The sequence below is a fragment of the Pocillopora verrucosa genome, chromosome 12 (assembly GCF_036669915.1).
Source record: "Pocillopora verrucosa isolate sample1 chromosome 12, ASM3666991v2, whole genome shotgun sequence".
Lineage (NCBI taxonomy): Eukaryota > Metazoa > Cnidaria > Anthozoa > Scleractinia > Pocilloporidae > Pocillopora > Pocillopora verrucosa.
The window spans coordinates 2,507,543-2,530,775 of NC_089323.1; the positions used below are offsets into that span (position 1 = coordinate 2,507,543).

General features: G+C 39.9%; 3 protein-coding genes across 3 annotated transcripts in view; all 3 read right to left on the bottom strand.

Moving 5' to 3' along the window:
• Positions 1-23,233, bottom strand: part of LOC131783209 (uncharacterized) — a 227,665-nt gene that overhangs the window by 20,912 nt on the left and 183,520 nt on the right. The gene's annotated exons all lie outside the window — the stretch shown is intronic.
• On the bottom strand, positions 10,043-13,698 carry LOC136277375 (uncharacterized). Its single transcript, XM_066159404.1, has 5 exons — positions 13,456-13,698; positions 12,820-13,285; positions 12,176-12,550; positions 11,819-11,974; positions 10,043-10,491 (listed from the first exon to the last, which is right to left on the bottom strand). The coding sequence occupies exons 1-5, from the start codon at positions 13,696-13,698 to the stop codon at positions 10,043-10,045; spliced, it is 1,689 nt and encodes a 562-aa protein (XP_066015501.1).
• The window catches only part of LOC131790872 (uncharacterized), a 12,553-nt gene continuing 9,456 nt past the window's right edge, over positions 20,137-23,233 (bottom strand). The window contains exon 3 of the mRNA XM_066159405.1: positions 20,137-23,233. This exon is cut by the window's right edge and continues 982 nt beyond it. Coding sequence (XP_066015502.1) covers positions 20,137-23,233 — 3,097 coding nt within the window.

Sequence of the window (23,233 nt, forward strand, 5' to 3'; positions counted from 1 at the left end):
TTTTTTCCCCAAACCCTCAACTCCACTTTATACAGAGTTTTCTTTGCCAGCGAACAGTTTGAATTAACTTCACGTCTGATATGATACTTTCACGGTAATTTGCTTTACATCGTTCTGAAATTTCAAACTCTTTCAACTCGCCAAAGACTCAATATTTTCTGTTGTAACTTCCTATAAGATATCCTAAATGAATGGGATTACGAACTTGCATGGCATGAACATGAAGCACGAAGAAACAAATTGTTGTGCATTAGGCTATAAAAGATTGCATTTTATTTATGCTAGAAGCGGCTTAAGACTTTTACATGCTCAGTACGTAAGATGATGACTGTCAAACGTCAAATCTTGTTACTGAGAGCAGTGATCAGAAATTGAGTGTTGTTCCAAGTCTAACAAAGTTTAGAGCTTCTTAGACCTTCATCGATATTGTCTGTTGTTGTTTTATTTCGTTAATACACCTTATGCCGTTCATTACGAGAATATACGCATTAAGGCGAACAATTGCGTAAATGAAAAGTATAGAGGGGAAATTGAAAAAAAACTTTTCCTCACCTACCTCGAAATTCAAGTTAAAACGAGAAGTATCATGATGGCAGACGCACAAACTGATTTTTTAATTGATTATTGGACGAACTGCGAGAACACAACTCAGTATTTATCTGGAGACTGGTTGTGTTATGACTTGTTATTCATACCACACGGAAATTTTAGACCCTCAAGATGCTAAATGCTTATGCAGTAAAGAGTTCATTGTCCTCGAGAAATGTCGCGTGCTGTTTACAGGTGAAATACACCTTAACAAGGAAAATTTCCCTCTTATATGGACAATACTCTCAGAATTGTTCAATTTCCGTTTTGAAATAGACATGGCCACCCTGAACAATGCTTTTCAAAACCAGCGATAGAGAAGGAACGACATTTTTTTCATCCGTATCGCTCACCTAACGCTAACTTTCTCTTGTTTGAAAGATGCTGAAAAAACATATCAGACAACTCAAAAACACGCCTGCTCTTCAAAATTCCCTGACTTAGTCTAGACAGAAATAACAGTTACTTTCCTTAATCTTACGACTAGAGCAGACAATTGAAAGCCTTGTTTAAAAATAATCTGAAAAGGTCTGTGGCCATCTGTGACTGATAGCATAGGACGGATTCATTTTTTAGAGTACTTTTCCACATAATCCACTTTTCAACGCGTTTGTATCGGTCCTAAGTTTTCTTGTATTGAATCTGGTGAAATTTGGTGAAACTTGCCAATCACTGTGGAGCGAGAAAGAAAACATCTGCTATCAAGAAGTACATGCAGTAAAAAATAAAAATTTGGAAGCTGTTACAGAGAAACAACTGCAGGTACAACCCAGATCCATTGTGCAGCTTCAAGGAGTAGGAGAAAACTGAACCTGGTGTCCAACCATTAGGTTCTCTTTTTGTTCGAACAAATGCAATCCGCTGTCGCTGCACACTTTGCTGGAAAGCTGGTGAGGGCTAACTCCTTCTGCATTTGCATTTTTATAAACATCACTACACAGCGCTTACCTGGTCTTCGTTTTCTTCGCTTGAAATCCTGTTGTTTTCCGTTCATTTTATAAAATTTCAGTGCGGCTAAGAGTGGTAAAGTTTTGAATGACTTGAGCGTGAATACACGTATAAATTTTTTTCATTAAATTCAGGTCGTAATTTGAGAAACATTACATGCTTGTTATTTCCATCGCACGATTTTGTCTCTGTGTCGGTTCGTTTTTTTAGCCAAGACACTGCGTTTTATATTGTTGATGCTAGGCAGTCTCATAATATGTGCCTTAATGGTTTCCTCTCTCGGGCTGTCGGCTTGTTTTATTAACGACAAACGAGCGTAAGTAATTTACTGTTCACTCAGCTGACAGTGGTACATTTTTAATGCGAGTAACCTTTGAAACCTTGCAGACAAGATTTATTTCATCATGTTTCCGGTCGCAAATGAGAAACAACACTCGAGTATGGCGCTCACAACAAGGTGTTTCTTGTAACGTCGATTCACAGCATGTTTCTGTTATATTCACTTCCACAGAAAGTCATACTTAGGGACACGTATGTGCTATATATGCTATTCAATGTTAGTTGTAACCGTCTCTGAAAAAGTCTCAGAGACGAAACGCGTTGGAAAAATAAACAAAAAGTTACAAGAGCAAGAAGCCTCTCTTTGTGCTGTTCACAAGTCTCCGTTAAAAAAAGATAAATAAAGACTCAATCTTGTACATTTCCGGAACGTAGAAGAAGATTTTCGTTCACGACACCAGATCAAAACCTCCCGAAATTCATGACAACAATTATGTCACGCTCACTCTCGAACCGATGGGCTTGAGGTCACAGTGACATACATGCTTTTCGGCTTGGACTAAAAAATGTTTCTTAAAGAAACAGACGCAATAATGTTCATGAGAAAAAAAATAATATAATTTTTTTGACCGTTGCTTGGCATGGCACATGGCATGCAATTTATCTGTGGCTCTGAATACAGATACGCGATTCGTCGCGTTTCCATAATTCAACCTTTTTAGAGAAAAGTATTTTATTCATTACTTTGTATTTCAGTCTCTTAATAGTGGCTTGTACCAGAATAAAAGAAAAGTTTTTTTCCCCCGCTCGGTAGCGGCTTGACGGCGAGTGCGAAGTTGTTACTTTCAGTTGTTAACATGACCGGCTTTCCACTGTGTGCGTGGACGTATATCACGCGACCCAGATCGAAACGTTTTCAAAATGGCCGTCGATTAAGCGTCAAAAAAAATTTCTAGAAAATTTGGTTTTGCACAACATATCGTTTATTTAATTGCTCATTTAGGATTTTTAATCTAAGAGGAATGTATAAGGACAAAAAAAAAGGGGGGGGGGGGAATTCGCCGTCAGTTACCCATTAAAGTGTTTATGACACCAATTTTTTTTTTGCATTTTTTAATTGATAACTGCATTTACAGTTAGAAATAATCCGCCTTAGCGCCTAGCGAGTTTTCCTTGACCATTTTTTTGCTCACTGAAAGTACAATTTTGTTCGATTGGTTTCTTCGTGGAATTTTTCTAGCGGCCAGAAGTCTTTCACGAAGCGAATGAACTTAACGAAAAATAGGGTTTTAATTGAAAATAAATACTTGCCTATTAAATACAAAATCCGCTTAATTGTTCGTACAACCGCTTTAATGATTGTCCTATTCACACTAATGCCGTCCAGAAATGCTGTTGAATTGCAGACAGTGTGGTAAAAATATTAATGAATGGTTTTTGCACCATAATGTTTGTATATTGTCTTTACTGGCATTCAAGATGGCGTAAATGACTTGAAGGTTAGCGGAAATTAAAGTATATTTTTCTCTTTTGTATGACGATTGACGCATAAGAATGTCCAAAATTGTTATCGAATGTTGATTAAAATGCAAAAAATCGTTTGGGAATCTGATTTACGCGCAAATGATCGTTTTTTGTCGCTGATGAATGTAACTTTACGCAATTGTTCGCCTTTTCACGCAAATGAATGCGTATTTTCACACAATAAACAACAAAAGGTGTAGTAGGAAAATAAAATGTTACTCACCTACCTCGAAATTCAAGTTAGAGCGAGAAATATCATGATGGCAGACACACAAACTTATTATCTCATTGGACGAACCGCGAAACTGCAACTCGAAATTTATCCGGAGACTGGTTGACGTACTATGACTTGTTATTCTCACCACAAATTTTAAACCCTTAATAAATGCCTATGCAATGAAGAGTTCATTGTTCTCGAGAAATCTGGCGTGATGTTTACAAGTCAAGCGCACTTTAGCAAGGGAAATTTCCCTTTTAATCTGGACAATACACTTAGTATTGTTCAATTTCCGTTTTGAAGTAAACATTGCCACCCTGAACAATACTCTTCCAAACACGCGATAGAGTAGGAACGTCTTCTTTTTCGTCCATAGCGCTCACCTAACGCTTACTTCTGTTTGCTTGAAAGATGCTAAAGAAACAGACTAGACAACTTGAAAATTCCCTGATTTAGTCGTGACGAAAATAACCGATTACTTTCCTTAATCTTACATCTAGAGCAGACAATTAAAAGCCTAGTTTAAATATAATCTGAAAAAATGTGTTGCCATCCGTGACTGATAGCAGTCACGGCTGGCAACACATTTTTTTGTGGATTGGTTATTATTCTTAAAAGTAAGAAGTGATATGGCAACTAAAAATAACTGAGTGCAAATGATAGGAATCATGAACTGTACCCCACTCTTCGTCCTCTTTTATGCAAGCAATTATTATTCTTGACGCTCCACTTTTTTTTGGTGCGTGGGAGTCACATATCTTACATCTGTACTACATTAGTAATAACTAACATTTGATTACCTCAACTCCCTGTAAGCACTGCTGTGTAGCCAAATCCCTCCGCGCCTCGCGCGTTTCTGGTTCGACCCACGCTCGGCTCGCGCTCGCTAGAAAAGTACAGAGGATATCTTTAGCTTAAACTGATGAGGTCACAAGGTCTTGGTTTTTTCTTCTGGTATTTTTTTTAGTTACCATATCACTTCTCATTTTAAAGAATGATAATTACCTGCGTTAAAGTGGATCAGGAGTGGGGGACAGTTTTATGATGCCTATCACAGAAACTCCATAAAAACAGTGAAACCCATACTCAACACAACTATCTGTTTAAGACTGTTTTCCTAGTCTTAGTCAAATTTATTTGTACTCATATATGTTACACTTCTACTTCTTTATTTTTTCTTTTCACCTCAGTGGACCCCTGAATAATAATAAGGCCTTGTACATGAAGATTGCTGTCTATATAAATACTTTACCTCAACAGTGTAGCTTAGACTTGAGAAGAAGTTCTTTATTCCAAACACCAACCAAAAGCATGATATGATTGATCACATCTCAACAAAATATCGTAAATGAATGAGCATTGTCAACTAATGGGACAACTAAGATGGTCCGTTCGACTTTTTATATGATCAACTTTTCATTATTTATATGGTCAATTTGACTTTTCTATGGTCTATTTGTATTACCAACTGAGTTGATAACGTAAACTGGCCACCATCAATAGTTTCCAAGCTGACGCTTCCAGCTTTAGCCCTTCGTCAGAGCGACTGGAGAAATTGTGGGTTGTGTGTGTGTTTACCGTATTTACTCGATTATACGCCGCCCTCGAATTAACGCCGCGTTTTAGAGCAGAAATATTAATAAACGCCGCCCTCGAATCGACGGTGCATTATGATGCGGCGTTTATTCAATAATAGACTCAAAAAGCACATTGCGATCAGTGCTTCGACTGCGGTTGGAAATTTCGAGTGAGCCAAGCACAAATTCTTTCGAATGTACCAGTTCTGATGTCGAGAAAGCATTAGATCTTTATTCATTTTATACGTATTGCAATAGTACTCGTATTAACATAAACATTGTGAAGTTGAGAACGATATAAAAAATGACTTTTTAGACAAGCACTGAAAGATTTTTCTTTTTAATTCAGATTTTCGGTTGCCATAATATTGTTTGCTAGAAATTTAATAAACACCAGGCCATCTAATCGAATAAACACGGTTTATGCAGAAAATAGAGCTACTCTATTGGTGGGAATATAGTGACTAGAAAACTAGAATAGTTGAATGAAAAGCGCTCGTTGATTGAGTACATGGGGAGGGAGGGGAGGGACGGGTTGGTGGTGACACAGTAGGTTCATCATGAACGTTATTGTTTTCCTTCTACTCAGTAATTTTTCAAATTTTTCTCAATACTATCATCAACTCTTTTACAGCATTCAATTTTTAAGGCATCTGAAAGAATCTTTTGGATTGAAGTTCAAAATACAGGTATAACAGAGTGATGATAACAACAGTGTAGCAGGAGGAGAGAACAAAATCTTGCTATCACGTGTAGAGGCTGGATACACGAACATTAATAAGACTTTGGTGTAAAAAACAAACATTTAACGTGCCATCAGAATAATTAATTTCTGACCAATTCGTTCCCATGTCACTCAAACGTCAGAAATTACATATTTTGACCGCACTCAAACGATACATTCAATGTGAAAAGTTTATTTAGGACCAGTCAGTCAGTCTTCAAGTATACGCATCCTGATAGAGGAAAAGAAAGGCGAAATGTGAAGTTAAAAGTAAACATTACAGAATTAAACACGTAACTTTTTAACACTGACAAACGTGATATCAAACTGTCGTCAACATAGCCATCTTTGGCGGACACAGATTTCTAACGTCTATGTTTCTGAAAAAACCTGTCTGGATCACCAGCATTAGCCGCAGCAGAATCATCACCAGCTCTTAAGAAATGTGTACTAAATAAAGAAATATCTGGGACAAGCCTCGTAAAGCTAAAATTAAAGTAATCTCTTGTACATGAATAACTTAGCGGCTTGTTAACAGATACTAGTCTGTGACCTAATCAGTTAAACTTGCCATTGAAGAAGGTTTTGAAGACATAATGGCCTGCCTCGACAGGAAACTTTTCAACCTCCCTCAAAAACGCCTCAAAACTTTTACCGGTTAGGCAACAATGGTAGTGCTCTTTGAAATTACGACTTTGCTCCCTTTCCTAAGTTGATCTATCTTACTTCTTTCGACGTTAATAGTAACGTGGTTGCTGTGAAAACTTATGTCTCCATATTTAAGATGAGGAATGTCCTCAATTCGGAAGAAACCAGCCGATAAACCAGAATAAAACACATACATTTAGTGATTCAATTAAATTATCTAAGTTGGATTTCTCAACCAGCTTCCTTATCATGTGTGAAGAAACTGGCTGTTTCTTATTATGAACTCGAGTTCCGATTATTCTCTTGGCCGCTCTGCTAACTGCATGGATAATCGAGTTGTCTGTAGGGGAAGGTAAGCCCGCCAAATGGTGTGCTCACTGTATTCCATATGGCAAAGTCAACCGCTGAGTGGGAATAGGTGGTATGCAGTAAATGCTGAAAGTATAAAGCCACATGCTCTAAATTCTCAGGAAACGCACAGATCTCCGTCTTGGAACTGGCAAACTCCTTCCACCAAAGAAAAGCTCTCCGGTAGGCTTCGGTGGTACCTGGTGCTCTCGACGCAACGACACTTGACTCCAGTCTGGACGCAAGACTTCTCAGTGACAGGTCACTCAGCTCGCTAAGGCAATGCCACAGGTTATTATTAAACACGTTTATAAGGAAAAGAAAAAAAAAACAGAAAAGGGAGGCAAACAAAGAGCATGATTGAGGGAATTTAAGATCTGAATTGAGTCGAGTCGATGAGAAAACAACGGAGAAGTCACACTCGCTGGGACTGTAAACAAGACGGTTACGTCATTTCCGGTGTAGGCACTCTGAACAAGAAACTAATGGCGAATGAAACAGCAGGAACAAGACATTGTCAGCGACCGGTCGAATGTTCTCGTTCTAAGCAGTCCCACGCATTGCGTTTGTTAGGCAACAGCCAAACAATGCGCAAACATATAGCTCCACCGAGGGGCGTCATTACAATACAGCCAAACACCAACAGGGGGCTACACAGTCTTCAACCGAACATGTCATACAAAATAAATCTGCACAATCTCCTTCAAAATACACACTTTAACTGTAACCAAAATATGCTTTAAATACTAACAACAAACATACTAGAAACTCAGTCAAGAAACGTAAACTTCAATACAATCTTCGATGAGTCACGATTCGGAAAGACCATCGACACCTCAGGGTACACAAGACTGGCAAGCCATACAATAGCCATTAGGGGAGGTACAAAAACGCTCCTTAAAGAGGAGCGAAAATTGTTACCAGCAAAATCAATACGAAGCGCCAAGCATCGTGACTTGAATGCCTTGGTACCGAACAATTTGTTCTTTGCTTTGCCTTTAATGAACAAATTCGATTTGTTGAAACAGAGAGAGAGAAACAGCCAATTCCTTACAAAGAAATTGAAATGCGCATCATCGCCGCATAGTAATGGCGGAAAATATGCGGACTTCCACAAAGTTACGATTAAAGAACCAACTGCCTCACAATCACTCATATGACTCCCCACTTAACCAACGAGTGCGGTAGGTAGGACAAGCCAGTTCTTCTCTGATGGCCGATCCTACGTAAACGCATCCACAGCTTCTGTGCCGGGTTGGAGGAATCTGGAATTAAATCTTGGCAATTTGGTGTTATAATGACAAGCAAATCTGTCAACCGAATGTGGACCCCAGAGGTCTCGAGGAAAAGAAAAATGTCATCACGAATCGGGTAATCGTCAAAGTAAACTATCTGACTTCAAAATCTACGTGGGATTCACGATCGCGCGGCACAAAAGAAATATTCAACTGAATTTGGCGACTGGAGCATAAAAGAAAAAATTTTATCATGCTACCAACTTGAACGATCCTCACGACATTTTTTTACCTGTGTTGTAGCGAACTCTCCGACCGACCAGACGACCTTCAAAGGAATCGAGGGCGAATTTTTATGGTGATCATTTCCCTCCAGGTTAAAGATTTTACAGATTCCTGGTCATGATTTGTGTGACATTTCCACAGCTAGGGGTCAACAGCTTGCGAAACTGAGCCTCGTTTTAGTGTCAAGATTATAGCCAATCCAAGAAAATTTTCTCTCGGGCTCCCAATTGAACTTTTCTTTGTGAATTTCGAGGCTACGGTGTGAAAGATCTGCGCGAACAATGGAATTGTTAATCTTAGCAGAATTCAACGGGGAACCCGCCCCAATACCGTCATCGAAAAATATAGCGATTGGAATTCCTTGTCTTCTCCACTGGGTTTCCAGAGGTTTGAGAAGCCTGGTGAAAATAAAAGGTGCACTAGAAAGCACAAAAGGCAGAACCGTGAATTGAAAATGTCTTACATACCCTGTGCCAAAATTCCATGAAAATGCTGTATGAATATTTGTGATGATTCGAAAAAATATCAACATAGTGATAGACTGCTTTCAAATCAAACGAAAAAACATAATAATTTTTGGGCAAGGCAATCTTGATGGTATGCAACCCCTCACCCTTAAACTTCTGTTTAGATATATTCAAATCAACATGCCATAAATCCAAGATAAGTCTCTTTATATACCGTTAGCTTGAACGGAAACATTAAACGGATTGACAATATCAGGAGGAGTGAATATTTCCTCGACGCAATTATCACACAAAAGCTCCGAAGTAGCCTCAGCAAACTAAAACCGCGGCTCCTCAGCTTTCCTTCAACAGAAACTTGTTGGACACAGCAGAATTTTACGAGGAACCCGCTCCGATACCGTCATCGAAAAAGATAGCGACTGGAGTTTCTTGTTTCCTTTAATGGGTTTCCAGAGGTTTAGGAAGCTTTATGAAAGTAAAAGGTGCACTAGAAAGCACAAAAGGCAGAACCGTAAATTGAAAATGTCTGACATACCCTGTGCCAAAATCCCACGAAAAGCCAAATATTTGTGACAATTCGGAAAAATATCAAAATGGTTATAGCCTGCTTTCAAATCAAAGGAAAAAGCAAAATAACTTTTGAAAAAAGCACTCTTGATTGTAAGTTTCTGTTTAGATATATGCAAATCAACATGCCTCAAATCCAAAATAAGTCTCTTTTTAAACCGTTGGCTTGAACGGAAATACTCAATGGATTGACAATATCAGCAGCAACGAATATTTCCTCGACGCGATATCACATAAGAGCTCCGAAATAGTCTCAGCAACAAACCCCGGCTCCTCAGCTTCCCTTTAAAAGAAACTTGTGGGACATCAGAGTCATAGTTACCACTACCACCTGGCGATTCAAGCTCATAGCTCTCGGAATCTCGGAAAAGAACTCGACATAAAAGACTTTCCAAATCACAAAAAGGGTATATAACAGAAATATCAGACTTACTTTGCTCGTCAACGAATGAATTCGTCAGTGATTTGCCATCAAGATACCTCTAATGGATCCAGAAGGAGCGATCAGGTAGTATTCGGACCGGCTACAATGACCAAATTTGCTAAAAGCGATGAAATTTCCCGGTCTTGACGGGCGATCAGTGGAGGAGCGACTTAAAAAGGTATTGGCGGTCACGCTGGCCACGCCAGGAACTTCAACCCGAAAGAAGCCCAATGGCTCGGTGGAGAAAAACGTGGACTCGAAGGGCAGAACCTGATGAAACTTGCTTAGCCGTCTTTCTGGTGGAAGCAGACTTCAAAGCTTCCTCACCTCTTTCTTCGGCCCGACGTATGTTCCCGTCATCTTCATTTTCTGCGAGCCCTTGCTGTAAACATTCTTCCACCGTTTTCCAACCAAACTCAGATTTATCTGGTAATAAGATTAACTTCTGTCTATTTGTGAGCAGTAACGTACCTTCTGATAGCAAATCCTTGGCTTTCTCAACTGCTTCCTTTTTAATGTGTGCCTTCGCTTCGTCCAAGGAATCCTGCAGCTCTGCGTTGAATTTGTATTGAATTTCGTTTCCTTTACGCTTAAATGACTTCGGTTCTTTTCTTCTAAACTTCTTTATTTCTCTCAGTTGTTGGTCAGCGGCTTTCTCGGCTGAATCGGTTACTAATTTAGAAATCTAAGCCAGTAAAGCTCTGTAGTTCTCGGCTGAAGAATTGCTGATAAAATCTTGCTCTTCTTTTGCAACTAGCATAGCAAAGTGATATCGCGGAAATGCTAAGAGGACTCAAAAAGAAATTAGTGAAACATAAGACTGACCGATTTTTAATGACTTAATTTTCCCGCGAAACGCTTGAGTAATCCGAAACCTCTATGATGTCATGGAAACCTCTTCAACTTATATGTTCCTATGTCACTCCAACATCAGAAATGACATTTTATCTCAAGTAAACTCAGATTAAGACATAACTTTAATGAACTTTCTTCAATGAAGCATTGAGGTGATATTAAAGATCTTTTATAATAATTTATTGACTTCTAAGGCGCAAATTCTATGTATATATATGCAAATGAGCCGTAACATAATAATTACAATAAACTAAAGATAAAATAAAAATAATAATAATAATAATGATAATTGGAATACAAAATAACAATTCAATACGATTCATAATAAGTAATAACTAATTATTAATTAATTAATTAATAAACTAACAACTACTACTTGAAATGTTCTATTTAAAATTTATCAATGAATAAATAACTATAAAAACTTTATCAATTATAAAATGCTTCCTTAAAAGAAACGTCTTAAGCTTCGATTTAAAACTATTAATAGAACTAGATTCTCGTATATCCCTTTGTAAATTATTCCACAGCTTTGGTGCCGCAAACATAAATGCCCAGTCACCAAGTGTTGCCTTAGACTTAAAACTAGGATAACTGAGTAAGGTCTTATCCCTGGAATTCCTTAAATTATATCTTGACTCGGGCTTGCGTTTAATTAGAGAACTTAAATAAGACGGTGCAAAACCCTTAAAAATCTTGAAAACAATTAATACAATCTAAAATTCAATTTTTAACTTAATAGGTAACCAGTGCAACTCCATCAGTAAAGAAGTAATTTGACAATATTTACTTTCATTGCATATTAGTTTGGCACACATGTGTTGAACACGTTGCAATTTGTTGATTTGATATTCCGGGGCACCATACAATAAACTATTGCAATAGTCAATTCTGCTTGAGATGAAGGCATGGACCAGAGTTTTTGTGTTCTCTTTAGACAAGTATTTTCTTATCCTCCTCAGATCGTATAACTAGTAAGAGGCAGAGTTGCATGTTCTTATTAAGTGAGTTGCCATTGTGAGTTTTGCATCGAACCATGAGCCCAAGTTCCTTGCAGATAACACGGGCGTAATTGCTGAGTTGCCAACACGGAGACTGGAAATAGTTGCTTTAGCGAGTTGCTGGGGTGTACCAATAATCAGAAACTCAGTCTTGTTGTCGTTCAGTTTCAATTTATCATTCAATATCCAATTACGAATATCAGCAATACAGCTTTCCATTCTAGCCAAAGCAACATCTTGGTTAACACTGGCATTGGGGCAGAAGGACAAATAAAGTTGGCTGTCATCTGCATAACAATGAATGCCAGGCAGATGTTTGTCCACGATTTGAAAAATCTTGCTCGCATACAATACAAACAATAATGAACCGAGGCATGAGCCCTGAGGGACACCACAAGACAGTTCAAAGTTCATAGAGAGGGAACCATCAATAAGTATTTGCTGGGATCTGTTACTTAGATAAGATGCAAACTATGACAGTGCTGTACCACGAATCCCAAACCCAGATTTAAGTCTCTCCAGTAAAGTACAATACTCAGTGGTGTCAAATGCCGCACTCAAGTCTAACAAAACAAGCAGTGTGACATGCTGTTTATTCATATTTAATAGAATTTCATATTTCACTTTCAAGAGTGCGGTTTCAGTACCGTGAAACTTTCTGCACGAAGACTGTAACACTGGAAACAAATCATTCGCCACCATGTGATGATGTAGTTGTTTAGCAACTGCACTTTCAGCAAGTTTGGACACAAACTGTAAATTACTGACAGGCCTATAATTTTTAAATATAGGTTCCAAACCATCTTTCTTGAGCAAAGGCAGAACCAAAGCATTTTTCCATGCAGAGGGAAAGTCACCGTTTTCTAAGGAGTAATTGATCATCTTAGTGATGATTGGAAGGAGAACATCTAAACAGTCTAACAATAGCTTCGTGGGAATTGGATCTAAGCCACAAGACTTCTCACTGGATGCTCAAACCAGGTCATGCACTTCTTCTTGAGACAGAGAACTAAACTTGAAGAGTAGAGAATCAATTTCGATGTCATTAGAATCGTGGTCTGTGGAGGTTTGTTGTTCATCATAATTATCAAGGTCTAAACGAATATCGGCGATTTCTTAATGAAAAGCATACCCATCTCGTTAGCTAATTTCTGTTTGTCTTCATGCGGTGGCAAAACTGGGGTATTTGTGATGTTCAAGAGTTTCTTGCTTACTTTAAACAGATGTTTTTGATCGAGGCTATTTTCTGCTATGAGAATAATATAATAGACCCGCCTAGCCTCATTCATAAGAAAAGTCACATGGTTCCTTTTTCTCTTAAACACAGTTAGATCAGACTGACATTTGGAAGATCTCCATTTTATCTCTGCTTTTCGACGTTGACTCTTAGCTTCTATGATATTACTGCTCATCCAAGGAGCGCTTGGACGAGCGAGCACTCTTTTTGATGTCATCGGTGCATGACGATCCAAAATGGAGTGCATATAGTTGTTATACAGCTCTGCAACTTCATTACAATCATTTGAACCGATGTTGCACAAATCACTACTAGTAACATCGTTTTTAAAACTAAATCCAGGGACTTGAGCTTCCTGAAACTGATATGTTTAACAGTAGCCAGTACTTTCATAACATTAAGACAGCACCAAACGGAGCAGTGATCGGAAAGAAAGCTATCCGGGGAAGGTGTACCTTTAATGATATTGTCAGAGCTGCGAGTAATTATCAGATCCAAAATATGTCCCATTACGTGCGTAAGTGAATTTACGTGTTGAGTAAGACACAACGATTCCAATAGATCCGCAAACGCAATGGTATCCGCATCATCACTGACATCAAGATGAACATTGAAGTCACCATATATGCAAATTGGCACTTTAGATAGTACCAATGATTCCAGGTATTCACTAAATTCAGGAAAAAAAGTACTTGAAGTAACGGGGTGAGCAGCAGAATACGGTGGTCTGTACACAACCACAAGTCTAAGCCGTAAAGATAAACCATCAATCATATATTCAGAAAACTAAGTAAGTAAGTAAATAAGTTTATTAAATCTCCACCCAGTGGCTCTTCCGATTCAATTAACAATAATTGGAAATCGAATAAAAGTACCTATAAAAGTTACAATAATATCATGATAAAGAAACAAATACAAATAAATAACTAAAATAATCTTAAAATTCTATACCTAAAAAAGATTCCTACGGACTGTCATTTATTTCGCGCTTTACTGCACGCTTCAAAACTGAGAGTGTTGCGCTATTTTTCGTTTCTACACTTATAAGAGAATTCCAGGCAGTGATTGCTCTATAACTAAAAGACCTCTGTGCTGTGGCTGTCCTACAAAAGGGTACAACTAAGTTGTCTCTAGATCTAGTATTGTAGCTGTGGATAGCTGATCTTTTGTTGAAGTAACACTCTAAATATGGTAATGCAAGGCCATTGACTATTTTGTATAGCATCGTAACATCACGCACTAATAACTGGTTCTTAATAGAAGGCCAACAGAGTGCCCGCAGCACTGGTGAGATGTGATCAAACTTCTTGCTGTTTGTCAACACACGGGCAGCAAAGTTTTCTACAAGTTGCAATTTGTTCATGTTGTGCGCAAACGTTCCAGACAAAAATGTCGAGCGATAAAACAGTTTACAAAAAACTAGACAATTCAGAATGGTGGTAAGTACTGATTTGGAAAACAAGTGCCTCGCTCTGCTTATCTGGCATAGGGTAGAAATAAGAGACGAGGTCAGGGTGTTAACGTGTTCATTAAAAGTAAGGTTCGAGTCCAATATTATACCCAGGTCCTTGACTGAGGACACAGGAATTAATTGTTGCCCAAGAAAGGGGACTCTGATATCAGGAACCCCACTTAAAAGCTGTTTCGTTCCAAAAAGAAAAAGTTTAGTTTTGTCTGGATTAATAAGCAACTTATTCGTACAGCACCAGGAGGCAATAAGTCGGAGATCTTCCAAGACTTTTGCAAGGCAGGAGTCAATATTATTCAATGAACACGAAAGATAAACCTTTGTGTCATCAACATATGACTCTACGCTTGAAAACTTAACAACGGACGGTAGGTCGTTCATGTAAAGGCTGAATATAAGAGGCCCCAGAATGGAACCCTGTGGTACGCCATGTGTGACAGTTAACTCACTAGAGCGAGATTTACCGAGTCGTGTTGACTGCCTTCGGTTTGTAAGATAGCTCTCAAACCACTTTGACGCTTCATTTGACGCACCGAGCCCTTTCAGCTTGGTGAGGAGAGTTCTATGACATATGCTGTCAAAAGCCTTGCTCAAGTCGATTAGGACCATAGCCGTGATCTCCTTTTTATCCATCGCTTTATATATATGACTGGTGACATGCAAACTCAGTGTTTCAGTAGAATGGTGTTTACGGTTTCCGCTTTAATGACAGGTGAGTTTGACTTGTTGAGTCAAATAATCAGTGAACTGATTCAGGGCGATCTTTTCGGTCACTTTAGAAAGTACAGGCAATAATGAAATAGAGCGATTGTTACTAGGAATCTCGTGATCACCATCTTTAAGATGTGGCACGACTTCCGACTTCTTCCAGGCCTTAGGGAAAACAGAGTTGCTAAAAGAAGAGTTTATCAATGCAGTTAGAGTTGGTAATATATACGGTAAACAGTCCTTGATCACAAACACTGGAATTCTTTCATAGCCTGGAGCTTTATTAGAAGGCATAGCCATAATCACTTTTCGCACGTCTTCACTGGTTATTGCTTTGAAGTCAAACAGTTCATCATAATGAGTTGAACCGAGATAAACAGGAGTAGTTGGTAGGCCCTGAAGGCGAGCGAGCTCCGCAGAGTCATCGGCGGCCTTCTGTCCCACAGATATAAAGAAGCGATTGAATCCATTAGCGAGTGCATCTGTGTCCTTGGTAAAGCTTGGGCGGCCTGATTTATTTGGGAGGGCACTGCGAATAGTAATTTTCACAGATTTGATGATTGTAGTGCTCTCGTTCCGCCATCCGTAAAACAAATTTAACTCTATTTCGCAGCTCCTTAAAAACCTCCCAATCTTCCCTCGTCCCAGTCCTTCTCGCTCTTTTGTGAAGGTGGTCTCTCGCCTTCATCAAATCCCTTATGTCCTCCGTGATGAATGGGTTTGGTTTATGTTGTATTTTCACTGTTTTAACCGGAGCATGGTCGTCCAGACACGCTAACAGCAAGTCATTAAATGCATCGAGTCTGATATAAACGGATTCGTCTATCAGGTTCATAGTATCCCATGGGATGTGCGCGATGTCATTTGCAAACTGATCGGCTTTATAATTCCGAAAACTACGTGTGACGATGTAGGTTGGGGCTTGCTTGGGTGATCTTAAGTTAATAACAGCATGAACCAGAAAATGTATTTCATGAACACCGCTCGACTTGACAAGGACAGGGTCAGAGACCAAGATGACATCCAATAAGGAGCGTGAGTTCTCAGTCACGCGAGTTGGCTTGTCTCAGTTGCACAAAACGACAGCAATACTTCTCCCCTTGGATTGTTTGAAAGAAGGTCACAGTTTAAGTCGCCTGTTAGCACAATGTCCTCGTTGCGTGATAATGCTTCGATGTACTTTGGGAGCAGTTCATTCTCTAGGCATGCAGTTCCAATTTCCGGGGGTCTGTAAACAATACAAACCAGCAATGAACGAAGCTTCTTATTTTGAACTTGAATCCACAACTGGTGTAGGCCGGATTCTGATATTTCCGTGAGATCCTTCAGGAATTTTACCTTCAGAGTAGGTTTCACGTGAGCACATACACCGGCACCTGCTTTTCCAAGGCGATCAAGTCTAAAGACCTTGTATCCCGGGATTTCAACGACACTGTTGGTCACGGAAGAGTTAAACCAGGTCTCCGAGATGGTTAAAATATCAAAATCACGTTCCAAGGCAAACTCTTTCGTTTCAGTGAAGTGTTGTCTACATTTGAGAAGCTCTGCGTTAAGATGAGCTATTTCCAAGAGCTTGTTTTGGTTTTTATGCACCGTTGATTGTGCATTCTTTGTCAATTGTATTCTATTACAATTTGCGCTCACGTGTCCAACTGAGTCAGGGATGCGACGAGTCTGTCGATTCCCATCAATAACAGCAATCCTACTGCTAGTGGTATCTGGACCTGGTAATGGATGAATGTCGCCACTTAGTGAAATACACAGTTTCATAAAGTTAAAACTAGCACAAGAGTTAGGATAATATGAAATTCTTTGATTAAAATATTTTCGCCGCGGATCAGTGAACCGGCACGTTAGCGACCGCACCGCCACAGAGAAACAAAAGGCTCAGGAGTGGTATTTTGAACCCTTACGAAGGATGGCCGTTCACAAGGCAGATTTCCACGGGCTAAGCTAATCCATAACTCATCTGAATTGCAAAAACCTCCAAAAGCATGTCTGGTAAGCGAAGAGTAGATCGAAATAACACTTCTTTCTTTAATATACTGCGCAAAAACTCCAGTCCACGACGTCCTACAATGTTCCCATAGGTGTTAAGCTCAGTCTGTCTGCATAACGTAGAGCTTGAGATGAGAAAATAAATCAAAAGTGGAGAGCATAAAAGGCCGAAACTCAAAAGAAGTCTTTTCACCGGTGGACAGTCGACGTACGTTGAGACTCTCTCTACATAAAAGTGCAATACCACCCCCTCTACGATCAGTACGAGGACAATGAAACAATCTGTACCCATTAGGAGTGATCTCTTTGCAGACTGCAGCATCATTCTGGGTTAACCGTGTTTCAGTAATAGCAAAAATATCAGCTTCGCAATCTTGAACATAATCACAAAAGGATGCAGATTTATTTCTCAGAGAATGAGCGTTCAACAAACAAAAGGTCAGATTAGAAGAACAATGATTAACTTGATTAGTGTCGGGACCAGGATTCAACTTGAAAAGAATGTCTCCAATCAACGGGCAGAATGTTGCATACGCATTAGAATAACACAAACAAGGTCTTTTAGATCTTCTGTTTACCAGAACTGGATGGACAATACGCTGGTACTTCACTAACGAAGACAACATTGCGTTTCCAAATTCCACATGTTGAATCAGTGGACCACATCTCCACAGTATGCTAATTTCAGAAGTTTCATTGAAGTACAGACATGATGAGGAGAAAAAAACTAGCCAAAACTACGCGAGGCGCGTTGCGTAAATGGACACCACAGGACAAATATTTCAAATATCTCAAATATCAAAGTTTGCCGACATACTTTCTTTTGTCATTATTCCAGGAATGTTTTGGCGAAATTTGACAAACGCGAGGCTTTAACTCGTAAAAGTCCGCAAACAATTCGTGCCACGCTAGGAGATCTTGCCTCCTGAAACCGCAAACCAATGGGACAATAATAGTCGTGGTTACACCAACCCTTTTACCCATGGGTAAATAGCGTTTGCCCAGGGGCAAGGACGTTTTTGTGTGTAACCGCTTTCCCCAGACCGAAACTACCCTAGAGTTATTTCCATGGATACATCTAAAAGAACAAAAGAACTTCCCATGACAGTTCCTGAACTGAAGAGTGGTGGTTACACACACCTTGGGTTTGGGGCCTTACGGAGAGTAAATGGCTTGGGTTTGGTTAAGCTCAGGTTTCATGTTACCCTTGGGGATGCGGTTCCACAGTAAAAGACTTACCTCAGGGTCAACTATAATTAGATATGAGTTCACTGACCTGACAAATTGGCAGGAAAAGTACAGAGCAACATGGATGTTACGAATCGAGATCTATTAAGCTTAAGTTCAGTGATTCTCCTGCTTATTATACGACAGTCCTTCATAAATATGAGAATCCAGCAGTTTTTTTGCGAGAAGACACCGAAGAAGGCGCGAAATTAGCGAGGCGCATCGGAGGTCACCTCAAAACACTGCAGGCGATCTCCTGTATTAGCTACATTCTGCTTTATGATTGGCCAAGCCACCTCAGGGAGCAGATAAACCGCAATTTTCAGTTCAGGAAGTGTCATGGGAAGTTCTTTTGTTCTTTTTGATGTATCCATGGAAATAACCCTAGGTCAGTATCGGTCTGGGGAAAGCGGTTACGCTCAAACAACGTCCTTGCCCGTGTGTAAACGCTATTTACCCATTGGTAAAAGGGCTAGTGTAACCACGACTAATGGGACCTCCCTGCGTCGATGAAGCTGGATCAAGATTTCATGGGAAAAGTAACTCATTGCAGACACGGTTTTTTTCCTTTTAACTCGCTCGCTTAGTGGAACGTTGAGGAGGACGACATATGAAAGGAAAAAGTTGCCAAAGGCTAAAATGGAAAAACAGGAAAATTTGCTGAGGAGCAAGGCAACAGATCGACAGAAAGCTTTCAAAATACAATTTGTATCAAGGCTGGTATTTGCATAAATAAAGGAACACCTCGTTTTTAACATTATGTATGGCAAATTTTGGTTTGACGATGACTTCTTCGTTCGAAATATGGACGCTAGCGTGAAACTTTTTTTTTCTTCTTTTTTTCTATCTAGGACTTTCTTCCGCTTTTGATTTTTTGACGAGCAAAGATTTTTCCATAAGCAAAGAACTCCCCATTGTGAATTTTTTCAAGTGCGCGATGTAAACAAAATATGCAAAGAACATGAAAAACGAATCTCAAGATGAGTGGTTGCCGCGAAAATTCCCTCAGATTCGCCCAGGTCAAAGGTTATGACACCTTCCTGATTTCTTAACTTTTATTTGAAAGTACCTTTTTCTAAATAACTCAGGTACTTTTGAAGATTTCAGGAAAAAGAACTTTTTTATGGGAACGTTATGTTAAATACTTGAATTCACTTTAGTCAAATAAAAGAAAAATCGATTTTTTCGGCCTTTGAGGGTGGAAAGAAACCCTAAGCAAATTGACCACCGTAAATAGTTTCTAGGCTGAAGTTTCTAGCGTTAGCCCTTTGTCGCTCTGAAATTTCCAAATGTCTTTTTTATTTTCTCTGTTGAGCAATGACTGGCATGCTTTCGACTAATACGCACGCCAGAATTTTGTTCGTGTATAATTATGATGTTTAAAAGGGGCGTAGATCGAGTCTGAAATGCTCAGCGGTGTATCCCCTTGGCAAGGTTAGGCGAGCACTGAGGTGCTGAAAAAGAGTAGCCAGAGGCATGTTGGGTTACTCCTAAAAAAGGGAACTTTGAACTATATCTGTGTTCCTCTTCGGAGAGTTTAGCTTTTATGTCAAGAGCACGTTTCTTGGACTAAGGTGCTGAAAGTAAGTTCCTAAAGCACGTTCGAGATTAAAGTAACTTTAAGCTGTGTCAGGGTGTTCTTTCCCGAAGAGTTTAACTCCTATGTCAACAGCACGCTGTTTGGACTGCATTGCTCACAAAAAGTTACCTAAGGCATGTTGGGTTACTCCGAGGCTAAAGTAACTCCTCGCTGTGTCTGGGTGTTCTCCCTCGAAAAGTTTAACTCTTATTTTAAGAGCACGCTCACCAGACTAAAGTGCTGAGAAAAAGTCGCCTGAGTGATGTTGTGTTATTCCAAGGTCGAAAGAGCTTTGAGCTGTGTCTGCGTGTTCTTCGCTATGGAGTTTAACTCTTAATTCAAGAGCACGCTGAAGTGACTGATGTGCTGACAAAAAGTCGCCTGAGGCATTTTGTGCTATTCCAAGGTTGAAGTAGCTTTGAGCTGTGTCTGGGTGTTCTTCGCCAAGGACTTTAACTCTTATTTCAAGAGCACGCTGATGGGACTGAAGTGCTGACAAAAAGTCTCTTGAGGCATGTTGTGTTATTCCAAGGTTGAAGTAGCTTTCAGCTGTGTCTGGGTGTTCTTCGCCAAGGACTTTAACTCTTATTTCAAGAGCACGCTGATGGGACTGAAGTGCTGACAAAAAGTCGCCTGAGTCATGTTGTGTTACAGCGAGATTAAAGTAACTCCTCGCTGTGTCTAGGTGTTCTTCCCCGAAGAGTTTAACTCTTATTTCAAGAGCACGCTGATCGGACTGAAGTGCTGACAAAAAGTCGCCTGAGGCATGTTGTGTTATTCCAAGGTTGAAGTAGCTTTTAGCTGTGTCTGGGTGTTCCTCACCAAGGACTTTAACTCTTATTTCAAGAGCACGCTGATGGGACTGAAGTGCTGACAAAAAGTCTCTTGAGGCATGTTGTGTTATTCCAAGGTTGAAGTAGCTTTTAGCTGTGTCTGGGTGTTCTTCGCCAAGGACTTTAACTCTTATTTCAAGAGCACGCTGATGGGACTGAAGTGCTGATAAAAAGTCGCCTGAGGCATGTTGTGTTACTGCGAGATTAAAGTAACTCCTCGCTGTGTCTGGGTGTTCTTCCCCGAAGAGTTTAACTCTTATTTCAAGAGCACGCTGATGGGACTGAAGTGCTGACAAAAAGTCGCCTGAGTCATGTTGTGTTACAGCGAGATTAAAGTAACTCCTCGCTGTGTCTGGGTGTTCTTCCCCGAAGAGTTTAACTCTTATTTCAAGAGCACGCTGATCGGACTGAAGTGCTGACAAAAAGTCGCCTGAGGCATGTTGTGTTATTCCAAGGTTGAAGTAGCTTTTAGCTGTGTCTGGGTGTTCCTCACCAAGGACTTTAACTCTTATTTCAAGAGCACGCTGATGGGACTGAAGTGCTGACAAAAAGTCTCTTGAGGCATGTTGTGTTATTCCAAGGTTGAAGTAGCTTTTAGCTGTGTCTGGGTGTTCTTCGCCAAGGACTTTAACTTTTATTTCAAGAGCACGCTGATGGGACTGAAGTGCTGACAAAAAGTCGCCTGAGGCATGTTGTGTTACTGCGAGATTAAAGTAACTCCTCGCTGTGTCTGGGTGTTCTTCCCCGAAGAGTTTAACTCTTATTTCAAGAGCACGCTGATGGGACTGAAGTGCTGACAAAAAGTCGCCTGAGGCATGTTGTGTTACTGCGAGGTTAAAGTAACTCCACGCTGTGTCTGGGTGTTCTTCCCCGAAGAGTTTAACTCTTATTTCAAGAGCACGCTGATGGGACTGAAGTGCTGACAAAAAGTCGCCTGAGGCATGTTGTGTTACTGCGAGGTTAAAGTAACTCCACGCTGTGTCTGGGTGTTCTTCCCCGAAGAGTTTAACTCTTATTTCAAGAGCACGCTGTTCGGACTGAAGTGCTGAAAAAAAGTCCCCTGAGGCATGTTGTGTTATTCCAAGGTTGAAGTAGCTTTGAGCTGTGTCTGGGTGTTCTTCGCCATGGACTTTAACCCTTATTTCAAGAGCACGCTGATGGGACTGAAGTGCTAAGGAGAAATTCCCTGCAGCATCTCTGGTTATTCCGAGAGTGGAGTAACACTCCGCTGTGTCTGGGTGTTCTTCGTTAAACAGATCTATTGCGACGTCAAGGGCGCGTTGAAAGGACTGAATGGCTTCAGAATAGTTTTGCATCTTACGAAGAGCCATGCCATGGTCAAAATAATTTCTAAATAGTCCTTCTTGATGCAAATTTAAGTCAAGATTTTTGTTGGGCTTAGCTTTATCTCCAGGGCTATCTTCTCCATTTTGTTTTAAAGTCATTTTATGATACCTGATCCATGTGTCGCACAACTTTGATGCCTCCTCGGGATTATTTAGTACATTTTTAAGTGTCCGATTGATGTTGCGCTGGAAGGTCCATAAACCAACGGAGTGTGGGAGGATCTGTTTCTCTGTTTGATTTGACATCTTTAGCACACATTTACTTATTGCTTGCTTTGTTTCATAATCAGAGAACTTTTCTGTTGCCTCGCTAAGAACGACAATCATTTCTAATCTAAGTGGTTGAGTGGTTGTTGCGTCTGGTTCCGGCATATCTGCCTCGATCATTCTCAATTCTTTGTTATTCACTGGAGGAATAATAAGGAGACTTGCGTCTCCTAATGCTCTGCATTCATGTAAGGCTGTGGTGTAAAGCTCCAGAGAAGTTGCTTTCTTTTTCTTGAAAAGAAAGTAAGTAACAAGAATTTGCAGTGCAAATACTGTGAGAATTCGCTGTTCGGGGCTATCACTCACCAAGCAAAGAGCTTTTTGTAAGTTCTCAGCTCCGTCATCTATTTTCCCTGAAACCAGTTGACAGATGCCTTTATAACAAAGGAGTTTTCTTTTATCATCTACCGACAAAGAAAAGCCCTCGGCTTTAGAGAGTAGCGTCATCGATCTTCCATGTATCCCCCAAGTCACTTCGTTGAATGCCAAGGACAACAGTAACTGACTATAGAACACGCTCTTTCCAAACGCCTGAGCTTTTTCAGTTGCGTGATCATAAATTTTGTCGATAATTTTTCCCTCGCACCAGAAAAGGGAATCTAGAAAGATTTCCGCCTTTGTCAGGACACCAAATGCAACGTCACATGTCTTAGGATCGGTGCAGCTCTCCATAAGACTCTGAATAATATTCTGCCTCTCTTCATAGAAATCAATAAATGCTTGCATGGATTGTCCTGTCAAAAACTGTTTATTTAGCTTCTCGAAAAGAGAGACGTAAAATGCAGACAAACGTGCTTTGGCGTTCAGCATGGTTTCTTTCATTTCATCTTGACCTCTTCCTCTTGCAAACGACAGAATCAACTTATGCATCGAAAATGACTCA

What these genes read in the sequence shown, in the direction of transcription:
- LOC136277375 (XM_066159404.1), bottom strand. Translation starts at nt 13,698, where the DNA reads ATGATTGATGGTTTATCTTTACGGCTTAGACTTGTGGTTGTGTACAGA. An exon ending in CGTTGTGTCTTACTCAACAC is followed by an intron (nt 13,286 to 13,455) that starts GTAAATTCACTT and finishes TAAACATATCAG; the next exon opens with TTTCAGGAAGCTCAAGTCCC. An exon ending in GACTGAGTTTCTGATTATTG is followed by an intron (nt 10,492 to 11,818) that starts GTACACCCCAGC and finishes TAACCGATTCAG; the next exon opens with CCGAGAAAGCCGCTGACCAA.